This window comes from Hylobates moloch, unplaced genomic scaffold, assembly GCF_009828535.3.
Source record: "Hylobates moloch isolate HMO894 unplaced genomic scaffold, HMol_V3 SCAFFOLD_29, whole genome shotgun sequence".
NCBI classification, from domain to species: Eukaryota; Metazoa; Chordata; class Mammalia; order Primates; family Hylobatidae; genus Hylobates; species Hylobates moloch.
Window position 1 is genome coordinate 1414527 of NW_026652304.1, and position 13687 is coordinate 1428213.

General features: G+C 38.8%; 1 protein-coding gene across 1 annotated transcript in view; it reads left to right on the forward strand.

The window, feature by feature from the left end:
• Nucleotides 1-13687, forward strand: part of LOC116463206 (nesprin-1) — a 532426-nt gene that overhangs the window by 443717 nt on the left and 75022 nt on the right. Inside the window, exons 126-127 of the mRNA XM_032146204.2 lie at nt 402-527; nt 13320-13475. Of these exons, the coding sequence (XP_032002095.1) occupies nt 402-527; nt 13320-13475 (282 nt within the window). The remainder of the gene's footprint in view (nt 1-401; nt 528-13319; nt 13476-13687) is intronic.

A 13687-nucleotide genomic window follows, 5' to 3' on the forward strand; every position in this document is an offset into this window, starting at 1 on the left:
TTTTTTTAGACAGAGTCTTGCTCTGTCATCTAGGCTGGAGTGCAGTGGTGTGATCTTGGTTCACTGCAACTTCTGCCTCCTGGGTTCAAGCAATTCTCCTGCCTCAGCCTTCCGAGTAGCTGGGATTATAGGAGCCTGCCACCATGCCCCGCTAATTTTTGTGTTTTTAGTAGAGACAAGGTTTCACCATGTTGGCCAGGCTGGTTACAAACTCCTGACCTTGAGTGATCCACCCGCCTCGGCCTCCCAAAGTGCTGGCATTACAGGCGTGAGCCACACACTCGGCCATCAGTGTAACTTTCATTCTTTCTCTGGGAATGAAGAAGAGTGTTTCTTTTCTTTTTCCCTCCAATTTCCTACATCAAAAACATCTATGCTATTTGTTTTTATTCCCATGATAGGACTGGGAAAAATGTGAGAAAGGAATAGCAGATTCCCTGGAGAAACTACGAACTTTCAAAAAGAAGCTTTCCCAGTCTCTACCAGATCACCATGAAGAGCTCCATGCAGAACAAATGCGTTGCAAGGTAAATTACTCAACTGACATTTTCACCGTCACCTATCTGTGTGCCTCTGCTGGAATAATGTCTTTGGGGCCATAATCCAGTCAAACTCTTAGGTTATCTACATGCAGATACAAGATCCTAGTATATGACATAAGGGCAGGCAACTCATGTGAACCTTGTATTGCTGATTTATTGCAGTTGATGAAATTATAGACTAGTTTATGGATTACTCCAAGGAAGCAAATGAAAATTTAAAACACATTAAAAGATATTTAAAAGCTGAGTCAAGAGCAATAAAGTCATCTTTTTAAAACATCCACACTGGGGAGTCATTCTACCAGAAGAATCTAGTCTACAAGAAGGGAAAAAAAAAAAAAGGATCAACAGCCTGGAAAATCTGCAGACAGTGGCCCTCCAAAGAACACACCCTGCCCTCTAGACCATTATGCAAGGAAAGGGGGAAAAATAGCTTATCTCAGTGACTGCATAGAGACACACAATCCCTAAATTGCTCAGGGCTCTAAGTACTTAAAGATTATGATCAACACTTCAAATGGTACTTGGAAGCAAGTCAGTAGCTAATACAGACCACTCCCTGGATTATGAGCTCACAGAGACCAACACAATTCAGTGGCTATAAGATTCATGCCTTTCACATCTTTGTAGCCAAGTGAAATGTCCAAACAGCAGTTCTTTGCTGAGCAATAGGCTGATCATATCAAAAGTACCTTTAAAAATGTTTTTCTTTCAAATTAAACATGCCCTTATGTTCCCCAGTCATTTGCAAATTATTGCTCTAGGGTAATTCTGTTAAAAATTCGCATATAGTTAAATGACTTAGGTTTTAATTAGAAATTCCCTGCCTCACTTTGGCAAAGAAATCCTAAGCATTTAAGAGATGATAATTGTTAAAGAGCTCCAGAAATCATGAATAGGGTGGCTATAAGAATTTTTTCTTCGGTTGTAAAATCTAAGGATATTATTTGAAACTTGAAAAAGGCAGATTTAGGAAAATTAAAAGGTAGTATATTTTACGTCATGGATGGAAAATGAAAGAGTACTATCCTGAGCTGTTACATTCAGAAGTATGCAATGGTTACAAAGATTAAAAAGCACATTTTAAACCTGTGATGATAAATTTATTAAAAATAATTAAAGAAGCCGGGTGTGGTGGATCAAGCCTGTAATCCCAGCACTTCGGGAGGCCAAGGCAAACAGATCATTTGAGACCAGCAGTTCAAGATCAGCCTGGGCAATATGGCAAGACCCCATATCTAAAGAAATTTGAAAATTAACCAGAGTGGTGGTGCTTGTTGTCGTCCTAGCTACTGGGGAGGCTGAGGCAGGAGGATCACTTAGGAATCTGAGGCTGCAGTGAGCTATGATCACACCACTGCATCCAGCCTGGCTGACAGAGTGAGACCCTGTCTCTAAAAAAATAAATAAAATAAAAATTATTAAAGAAAACTTCGCAAAGCAGGAATGGGCATTTATTAGGGGCTGTGACTATATTGGTGTTATCTCAGTTGGCATTAACACAAGCTCGTGAAAACATTTATTATTGCCCCTTTTCAGATGGGAAAACTGAGGCTTCTGGAAATTTAATAACTTTTCAAAGTCAGTAAATATCTGGGTTGCCTGTATCTACAGGCTATATTTTTGCCACACTGACTCGTTTAATGGGTTGGTATACTGTGCATCTGAAACAGTTGGTTTTTGGTGGTGATGTTGTTATGTATTTTTTTTTAAATCCGTATACAAATCTGATGCTCGTGTTGGGGAGGTAGAAATTGGTGTGAAAAGTGGAAAATCTTTCCAGTGGTATAACAATTGAATATGTTTAGGAGTATTAGCAGAAATGTCGCATATTTAATTAACCTAGATGGTTTGGTCTTTCAGCCAAATACTGTTGCCATGGGGCGTCATTTTTTATCTCCCAAAAAACATGACAGTTACAAACACACGCTGCTATTGAGTGTGTAGATTTAAAAAACATATTTTAGTCTAGTCCTGCTACTCTTCCCCAAACTGCCCTTAGCAGCAAAACAAGGCAATTACCTGGAAAATTCAGGCTAAAATCTTGTTTGCCTAAATTGCTTGGGAAGTTAGCCTCAGACAGCACCGCTAATTGCCATTGCCTTTGGAAACCTTTCTACCGTGTAAAGACACATAAAGGGAGGGGAAAAGGCACACGAAATACTCTATTTATACACAAAACTAGCTGGAATCTAAAAACAACAGCTGGTTCTGCAAATTGCAAAACTGGTAATTGGTCAAAATATTGTAAAAACTAATGTCAACTCATTCAAATATTGCTATATGAATTTTTTTTCTTAAATCATTCCCCTAAAAGACAGAGTACATAATCTTTTTTTAGTAACTTAAAGAAATGTCTGATCCTGCAGAAAATGTATTCAGTGCATTGTTTTAAATTGAGTAGTAACAGCAAGAGATCTTCTCAGCTATTACATTGTAAGTATAGATCACAGAATGTAGCAACTCTATAGTGTTTGAAAATGAAAGTTAAATTTAGGTGTCTGTTTTTAAAAATATTTCATCAGTGTGATCAGCAATTCAGGACAAAAAGAAAGGATAAGTTAGAGGTTTATGAAGTCAGTCTAAAGTAAAGAAGATCAATACAGTGATTAAACTTCAATTTAGGAAAAAATTTTTAAATCAATAAAATGATAAGTAGATGGCAGAAAGATTCTGCAAGCAATCATACTTTATCAGAAGGACTTAGCAATTTATCAAATTATGTGGAAGCAAATGAAATACGGGCAAACTTCATTTTATTGCACTTTGTTTTAATGTGTTTCACAGATACTATGTTTTGTTTTTTGGGTTTTTTTTGTTTGTTTTGTTTTTTTGTTTTGTTTTGTTTTGTTTTTTAACAAATTGAAGGTTGTGGCATTGCTGCATAGAACAAGTCTACCAGCACCATTTTTCCAACAGCATGTGCTCACTTTATATGTCTTCATAATTTTGGTAATTCTCACAATATTCCAAACTTTTTCTTTACTGTTATATTTGTTACAGTGATCTACAATCAGTGTGATCTTTGATGGTACTATTGTAATTAGTGGCACCACACACTGTGCCCATAGAAGTCAGCAAATTTAATTCATAAATGTAGCATGTGTTCTGATTGCTCCACCAACAATGTTCCCAATCTCTCTCCTTCTCTTCTGGCCTCCTTATTTGCTGAGACACAACAATATTGAAATTAGGCCAATTAATACAGTGGCCTCTAAGTGTTCAATTGAAAAAAATCTCATGTCTCTCACTTTAAATCAAAAGGTAGAAATGATTAAGCTTAGTGAGGAAGACATGTCAAAAGCTGGAATAGGCCAAAAGCTAGGCCTCTTATGCCACAAACAGCCAGGTTGTGAATGCAAAGGAAAAGTTCTGAAAGGAAATTAGAGAATGATACTCCAGTAAATGCGTGGATGAGAAGAAAGCAAAACATCCTTATTGCTGATACAGAGAAACTTTGAGTGGTCTGAATAAAAGATCCAACCAGCCACAACATTCCTTTAAGCCAAAGCCTAATCCGGAGCAAGGTCATAACTCCCTTTAATTCTGTGAAGGCTGAGAGAGGAGAAGTAACTGCAGAAGAAAAGTTGGAAGTGGGCAGAGGTTGGTTCATGAGTTTTAAGGAAAGAAACCATCTCCATAACATAAAAGTGCAAGGTGAAGCAGCAAGTGCTGATGTAGAAGCTGCAGTAAGTTATGCAGAAGATCTAGCTAAGATCATTGATGGAAGTGGCTACCCTCCCTCCCTCCCTCCCTTCCTTCCTCTTTCCTTCCTTCCCTCTTTCTTTCCGTCTTTCCTTTTATCCTTCCTTCCTTCTCCCCTCCCCTCCCCTCCTCTCCCCTTCCTGACAGAGTTTTGTTCTTGTTGCCCAGGCTGGAGGTAGATCAAACAGCCCTATGTTGGAAGAAGATGCCACTGAGAACTTTTATAGCTTAAAAGAAGTCAATGCCTGGCTCGAAAGCTTCAGAGAAAAGGCTAACTCTCTTGTTAGGGGCAAATGGAGCTGGTGACTTAAAGTCAATGTTCATTTACCATTCTGGAAATCCTAAGGCCTTTAAGAATTTTGCTAAATCTACCTGTGCTCTATAAATAGAACAACAAAACCCAGATGGCACCATATCTGTTTACAGTACAGTTTTACTGATATTTTAAGCCCACTTCTGAGACCCACTGCTCAGAAAAAAAAGGCTTTCTTTCAAAGTATTACCGCTTCTTAATAATGCACAGTCACCCTAGATATCTGATGGAGATGGAGATGTACAAGACTAATGTTGTCTTCATGCCTGCTAGCACAATATCTATCCTGTAGCCCGTGGATCAAGGAATAATTTCAACTTCCAAGTCTTATTATTTAAGAAATACACTTTGTGAGGCTATAGCTGCCATAGAGAGTGATTCCTATGATGGATCTGGGCAAAGTAAATGGAAAATCCCATGGAAAGGATTCATCATTGCAGATGGCAATAAGAACATTCGTGATTTGACCTGAGGAAGCAGAGCAAGATGGCTGAATAGAATTCTCCACTGACTGTTCTCCCTGCAGGAACACCAAATGTAACAACTATCTACATAAGAAAGCGCCTTCATAAGAATAAAAAATCAGGTGAGCAATCACATTACCTGGTTTTCAACTTCATACTACAGAAAGAGGCAATGAAGAGGGTAGGAAAGGCAACCTTGAATTGCCCACACCACTTCTTCTTTTCTATGCCCCAACAGCAGCCACATGGCACGGAGAGAGAATCTGTGCATATCGAGGAAGGAGAGCCCAGCAATTGCTCTGCATTGCATTGGAGCTCAGTGCTGCCAATACCAGGCAGAACTCAGCTGATGCCCACGGAGGAAGCATTTACACAAGACCTAGCCAAAGGGGAAGCTCCCATCCCAGCCAACAGAATCTGAGTTTTGACAAGCACTTGCCATCATGGGCTAAAATGCTCTGGGGTCCTACATAAATTTGAAAGGCTGTCTAGGCCACAAGCACTACACTCCTAGGCGGGTCCTAGTGCTGTACTGGGCTTGGAGCCAGTGGACTTGGGGGTACATGACCCAGTGACACACCAGCAAGACAGCTAAAGGAGTTGTTGTGCCAATCCTCCCCCAACCCCAGGCAACACAGCTTGCAGCTCCAAAAGACACCCCTTCCTTCTGCTTGAGAAAAGAGGAAAGAGTAAAGAGGACTTTGATTTGCAACTTGGATACCAACTCAATTACAGTAAGATAGGGCACTGGGCACAGTCGTGAAGCCTTCATTCCATGCCCTAGTTTCCAGACATTTCTAGACACACCCTTGGCCAGAAGAGAACCTGCTGCATTGAAGGGAAGGACCTAGTCCTGGCAAGACCTATCACCGGCTGACTAAAGAGCCCATGGGCCCTGAATAATCAGCAGTGTAACCAGATAGTACACACTGTGGGCCTTGGGTCAGATTTGGAGACATGCTGGCTTCAAGTGTGACCTAGCACATTCACAGCTGTGGTGGCTATGAAGAGAGTCCTCTTCTGCTTACGAAAAAGAGAGGCAAGAACAAAGGGGACTTTGTCTTGTAACTTAGGTACCAGCATAGCAACAACAGGGAAGAGCACCAAAGAGGCTCCAAGGGTACTCAATTCCAGGCCTTGGCCCTCAGGTGGCATTTCTGGATCTACCTTGGGCCAGAGGGGAGCCCACTCCTCTGAAGGGTAAGTTCCAGGCCTGGCAGCGTTTACCACAGGCTGAGTTGAAGAGCCCTTGGGCCTAATGTAAACATCAGCAATGGCCTGGCAGTATTCCCCATGGTTCTGTTGTGGCAGCGAACGTGGGGAGGGACTTCTCAGCCTGGGACAGGGAAGGGAAAAGTGGAAAGGACTTTTTCTTATGGTTTCAGTACAAGCTTATCTGCAGTAGAAAAGAGCACCAGGTAGATTTCTAAGGTTTCCAACTCCAAGCCCTGGCATCTCTGGACCACCTGGGGCCAGGGGGAACTCACTGCCCTGAAGAGAAGAACACAAGCCTGTATGGCTCCTTCACCTGCTGATTGTAGACTCCTAGGGCTTTGACCAAACATAGGCAGTAGCCAAGTAGTGGTTACAGTGGGCCTTGGGAGAGAGTCAGTGCTGTGCTGGCCTCAGGCCTAACCCAGTACAGTTCCAGTAGTGGTGGGGGATCCACAGGGGTACTTGTAACTCTCCTGCCCCCCAGTACCAGGCAACTCAGCACAGAGAAAAAGACTCTGTTTGTTTGGGAGAAAATAAGGAAAGAGAACATGAATTTCTGCCTGGTAATCCAGATAATTCTTCCAGATCTTATCCAAGACCACCAAGGTGGTTCCTCTATCAGTCTGCAAGAACCACAGTGTTAGTGGGCTTGGGGTGCCCCCTAATGCAGATTTGACTGCAGTGACTAAAAATTTAGGTCACAACACCCAAGTCCCTTCGAATACCTGGAAAACCTTCCCAAGAAGGGTAAATACAAACAAGTCCTGACTACAACTACAATAAATACCTAATTCTTCAGTAGCAAGATACCAGCAAACATCTGCAAGCATCAAAACCATCCAGAAAAATATGACCTAACCCAACAAACACCAATAAATAAGACACCAGGGACCAATCCTGGAGAGACAGATATATGCGACCTTTCAGACAGATAATTCAAAATAGCTCTTTTGGGCTGGGTGCAGTGGCTCACACCTGTAATCTCAGAACTTTGGGAGGCCAAAGTGGGTGGATCACCTGAGGTCAAGAGTTCGAGACCAGCCTGGCCAACATGGAGAAGCCCTGTCTCTACTGAAAATACAAAAATTAGCCAAGCATGGTGGCACATGCATGTAATCCAAGCTGCTCAGGAGGCTGAGGCATGAGAATCGCTTGAACCCAGGAGGCAGAGGTTGTATTGAGCTGAGATTGCATCACTGCAATCCAGCCTGGGTGACGGAGCAAGACTGTGTCTCAAAAAAAAAAAAAAAAAAAAAAAAAAAAAAGAAATTTAAGATAACACAGAGATTGAATTCAGAATCATATCAAATAAATTTAACAAAGAAATTGAAATAATTAAAAGGAATCAAGCAGACATTCTGAAGTTGAAAAATGTAATTGACATATGGAAGAATGCATCAGAGTCTCTTAATAGCAGAACTGATCAAGCAGAGGAAAGAATTCATGAGGTTGAAGTAAGCTACACAGTCAGAGGAGACAAATGAATAAGAATAAAAAACAGTGAAACATGCCTACAGGATCTAGAAAATAGCTTCAAAAGGGCAAATCTGAGACTTATTGGCCTTCAAAAGGAGATAGAAAGAGAGATGGGGGTAGAAAGTTTATTCAAAGGGATAGCAGAGAACTTGCCAAACCTAGAGAAAGATACCAATATCCAAGTACAAGAAGGTTATAGAACATCAAGTGGTTTTAACCCAAAGAAGATTACCTTAAGGCATTTAATAATTAAACTTCCAAAGGTCAAAAATAAAGAAAGGATCCTAAAAGCAACAAGAGAAAAGAAACAAATAACATAAAATGGAGCTTCAGTACATCTGGCAGCAGACTCTTCAGTGGAAACCTTACCGAACAGCAGAAAGTGAGTGACATTTTTAAGGTGCTGAAGAAAAAAACCTTTTACCCTAGAATAGTATACCCAGTGAAAACATCTTTCAGTCATGAAGGAAAAATAGACTTTTTCAATCAAACAAAAGCTAAGGGATTTCATTAACATCAGACCTGACCTACAAGAAATACTAAAGGGAGTTCTTCAATATGAAAGAAAAGAATGTTAATGAGCGATAAGAAAGCATGTGAAAGTGCAGAACTCACTGGTAATAGTAAATACACAGAAAAACACAGAATATTATAACATTGCAATTGTGTTGTATAAGCTATATCTTTTTTTTTTTTTTTTTTTCCCGAGAGAGGGACTCTCACCCTCCCCGCACGCCAGAGTGCAGTGGCAGGATCTTGGCTCACTGCAAGCTCTGCCTCCTGGGTTCATGCCATTCTCTTGCCTCAGCCTCCCGAGTAGCTGGGACTATAGGCACCTGCCACCATGCCTGGCTAATTTTTTGTATTTTCTTAGTAGAGACAGGGTTTCAGCATGTTAGTCAGGATGGTTTCAATCTCCTGACCTCATGATCCGCCCATCTCGGCCCCCCAGAGTGCTGGGATTACAGGCGTGAGCCACCGCGCCTCACCTGTATAAACTATATCTTAAGTAGAAAGATGAAAAGATGAGCTGATCAAAAATAGTGACTACAACAACTTTTCAATATATAGACAAGTATGATAAGATATAAATAAGAAAAAACATGGCTGGGCATGGTGCCTCACACCTGTAATCCCAGCACTTTAGGAGGCCAAGGTGGATCACTTGAGGCCAGGACTTTGAGACCAGCTTGGTCAACATGGTGAAACCCTGTCTCTAACAAAATTTAAAAAGTTAACCAAGTGGTTAGCAGCATGCGCCTGTAGTCCCAGCTACTCAGGAGGCTGAAGCACGAGAATTGCTTGAATCTGGGAGGCAAAGGTTGCAGTGAGCTGACAAAGTTAAAGTGTAGATTTTTACTAGTTTTCTTTTTGCTTGTTTGTTAGTTTGCTCATTTATGCAATCAGTATTAAGTTGTCTTCAGTTTAAAATAATGTGTATTAAGATATTATTTGAAAACATCATGGTAACCTCAAGTCTGAAAACATTCAGTGGATACACAAAAAATAAAAAGCAACAAATTAAAACATACCAACAGCGAAATCACCTTCACTGAATGGAAGACAGGAAGGAAGGAAGGGGGAGAAGACCATATAAACAACCAGTTAAAAACAAATAATAAAATGGCATTACTAAGTCCTTACTTATCAATAACAACATTTAATATAAAAGAACTAAACTCAAAAGACATTGAGTGACTGAATGGATTAAAAAAAACATAAGACCCAATGATCTGTTGCCTACAAGAAACACACTTCATCTGTAAAGACACACATAGACTGAAAATAAAGGGATGGAAAATGATATTCTATGCAAATAGAAAGCAAAAAGGGCAGGAATAGCTATACTTATATCAGACAAAATAGATTTCAAGACAAAAACTATAAAAAGACACAAAGAAGGTCATTATATGATGAAAAAGGGGTTAATTCGGCCAGAGGATATAACAGAAGTTATAACATTTGTAAATATGTATACATCCAACACTGGACCACCCAGATAAATATATAATATACATTTATATGTTTGAGAACAGCCTGGTCAACATGGCGAAACCCCATCCCTACTAAAAAAACAAAAAAATTAGTCGGACATGATGGTGTGCTCCTGTAGTTCCAGCTACTTGGGAGGCTGCAGTGGGAGAATCACTTGAACCCAGGAAGTGGATGTTGCAGCGAGCCAAGATCACACCACTGCACTCCAGCCTGGGTGACAGACTGAGACTCTGTCTCAAATAATAATAATATACATTTAATTTTTTTCCTTGGTTATCTGTCACTATATATGCTCATGTATCCAGGTATATAAAGCAAATATTATTGGAGCTAAAGAGAGACATTAGACCCAAATACAATAATAGCTGCAGTCTTCAACACCCCACTTTTAGCATTGGATAGATCATCCAGACAGAAAATAAACAAAAAAGCACTGGAGTTAATCTGCACTACAGACCAAATGGACCTAATAGATATTTACAGAACATTCATCCAACAGCTACAAAATACACATTCTTCTCCCCAGCACATGGATCATTCTCAAGGATAGACTATATGTTAGGCCACAAAACAAGTCTTAAAACATTCAAACAAAAGTGAAATTACATCAAGTATCTTCTCTGATCATAACGGAATAAAACTAGAAATCAACAGCAAAAGGAATTTTGGAAACTATACAAACACATAGAAATTAAACTATATGTTTCTGAATGACCAGTGAGTCAATGAAGAGGTTAAAAAGGAAATAGACAAATTTCTTGAAAGAAATGATAATGGAAACACAACATACCAAAACCTACGTAATACAGTGAAAGCAGTACTAAGATGGAAGTTTATAGATACAAGCACCTACATCAAAAAAGAAGAAAAACTTCAAATAAATAACCTAACAATGCATCTTAAAGAATTAGAAAAGCAAGAGCAAACCAAACTCAAAGTTGGTAGAAGAAATAATAGAGCTTAAAGCAGAAATAAATGAAATGGAAATGAAGAAAACAATACAAAAGATCAATAAAATGAAGTTTATTTTTTGAAAAGATAAACAAATTGACAAACCATTAGCCAGACTAAGAAAAAGAGAGAAGATCTAAATGAAAAAGGAGACATTACCACCAATACCACAGAAATTTAAAGGATCTTTAGTGGCTATTATGAGCAACTATATGCCAATAAATTGGGAAACCTAGAAGAAATGGATGATTTCCTAGAGACATACAACCTGCCAAGATTGAACCATGAAGAAATCCAAAAGCAGACCAATAGCAAGTAACAAGATTGAAGCCATAATAAAAAGAAGCCCAGGACCTGATGGCTTCACTACTGAATTTTACCAAACATTTAAAGAAGAACTAATACCAATCCTACTCAATCTATTCTGAAAAATAAATATATATTATATATTTATCTGGGTGGTGCAGTGTTGGATGTATATATATTTATAAATGTTATAACTTCTGTTATATCCTCTGGCTGAACTAACCGCTTTTTCACCATATAATGACCTTCTTTGTGTCTTTTTATAGTTTTTGTCTTGAAACCTATTTTGTCTGACATAAGTATAGCTATTCCTGCCCTTTTTGCTTTTCATTTGCATAGAAGGTCGTTTTCCATCCCTTTATTTTCAGTCTATGTCTGTCTTTACAGATGAAGTGTGTTTCTTGTAGGCAACAGATCATTGGGTCTTATGTTTTTTAATACTTCCAAACTCATTCTACAAGGCTACTATTACCCTGATAACAAAACCAGACAAAGACACATCAAAAAAAAAAAGGAAAATTATAGAACAGTATCTCTGATGAACATTTATGTAAAAATATTCATTAAAATACTAGCAAACTGAATTTAACTGTGCACTAAAAAGATTATTCATCATGACCAAGTGGAATTTATCCCACGGATGTAATGATGGTTGAACATTCTCAAATCAATCAATGTGTACATCAGATCAATAGAATGAAAGACAAAAGTTATATGATCATTTCTACTGATGCTGAAAAGCATTTGATAAAATTCAACCTTTCCTGATAAAAACCCTCAAAAAACTGAGCATAGAAGAAACATAGCTCAACATAATAAAAGCCATATATGGCAGATCCACAGCTAGCATCATACTGAATAAGGAAAAACTGAAAGCCTTTCCTCTAAGATCTGGAACACAACAAGGATGTCCACTTTCACCACTGTCATTCAACATGTTTTCACTTATGTGTGGGAGTTAAAAATTAAAACAGGTGAACTCATGGAGATAGAGAGTAGAAAGATGGTTACCAGAGCTTGGGAGGGTACATGGGGGCTGCAGGGGTGATGAGGATGGTTAATGGTTACAAAAAATAGAAAGAATAAGATCTAGTATTTGATAGAACAACAAGGTGAATATAGTCAGTAAGAGTTTAATCATACATTTTTAAATAAACAAAAGGGTATAATTGGATTGTTTGTAACACAAAGGATAAATGCTTCAGGTGATGAATACCGCATTTACCTTGCTATCATCTATTAAAATATATCATATACCCCATATATATGTACACCTACTATGTACCCTCAAAAATTAAAAATAAATTTTATTTTCACAAAAGCAACATTCATGATTCATGGGAGGAGGTCAAAATGTCAACATTAACAGGAGTTTGGAAGAAGTTGATTCCAGCTGTCGTGGATGACTTTGAGGGGGTTCAAGACTTCAGTGGTGGAGGGAGTAACTCCAGATGAGGTGGAAACAGCAAGAGAACTAGAATTGGAAATGGAGCCTGAAGATGTGATTGAGTTTCTGCAATCTCATGATAAAACTTGAATGGATAAGGAGTTGCTTCTTATGGATCAATAAAAAAAGTGGTTTCTTCTGAGATCAGACGAGATTGGGCACGTTTAGGGTGGTATGGCCGTCAACAAGAAAGTGGCTTCTTGAAATGGAATCTACTTCTGGTAAAAATTCTGTGGCTATTGTTGAAATGACAACAAAGGATTTCAAGTATTACATAAACTTAGTTGATAAAGTAGCAGTAGGGTTTGAGAGGATGACTCAAATTTTGAAAAAAGTTCTGTGAGTATAATGCTCTCAAACAGCATCACATGCTACAAGGAAACCTTTTGTAAAAGGAAGAGTCATCAATGCTGCTTAAACTTCATTGTCTTATTTTAAGAAATTGCCAGAGCCACCCTAGCCTTCATCAATCACCACTGGATCAGTCAACGGCCTTTCACATTGAGCCAAGACCTTCCACCAGCAAGAAGATTATGACTTGCTGAGGCCTCAGATGATCATTAGCATTTTTTAGCAATAAAGTATTTTTAAATTAAGGTATGTACATTGGTTTTTTTAGACATATGCTATTGCACATTTTATACACAATAGCATAGTGTAAACATAACTTTTATATGCACTGGGAAACCAAAAAATTTGTGACTCACTTTATTGTGATATATACTTTATTTCAGCAGTCTGGAACCAAATCTGTAATATTGCCATGATATGCCTCTAGATCCCAAGTTAGATATTCAAATTGACGGCTATACAAAGGAAATTCTATCAAGAGGGGATTCAAAAACACTTCAGAAATCATTGGCAGGAGATGTCCATGGTTATTCAGGTTTGTTTTTTTTATTTAGGAATTAGAAAATGCAGTTGGGAACTGGACAGATGACTTGACCCAGTTGACCCTGCTGAAGGACACCCTTTCTGCCTATATCAGTGCTGATGATATCTCCATTCTTAATGAACGCATAGAGCTTCTACAGAGGCAGTGGGAAGAACTATGCCACCAGGTAAGATAAGTTCTAAAAATGGAATTATCTTGATGATGGAAAATTGGGAGATGAATTTGAACATCAGATGGGTTAACCCACATGTGGACCTGGCCCATAATTCTTAGTACAGACAAAGGAAGAACACTGTGGTTACTACCAGAACATTTCAGGTCAATACATTTATATTTTACCACATTTTAGAAAAACCTAAACTAGATTCTTTTTCTTTC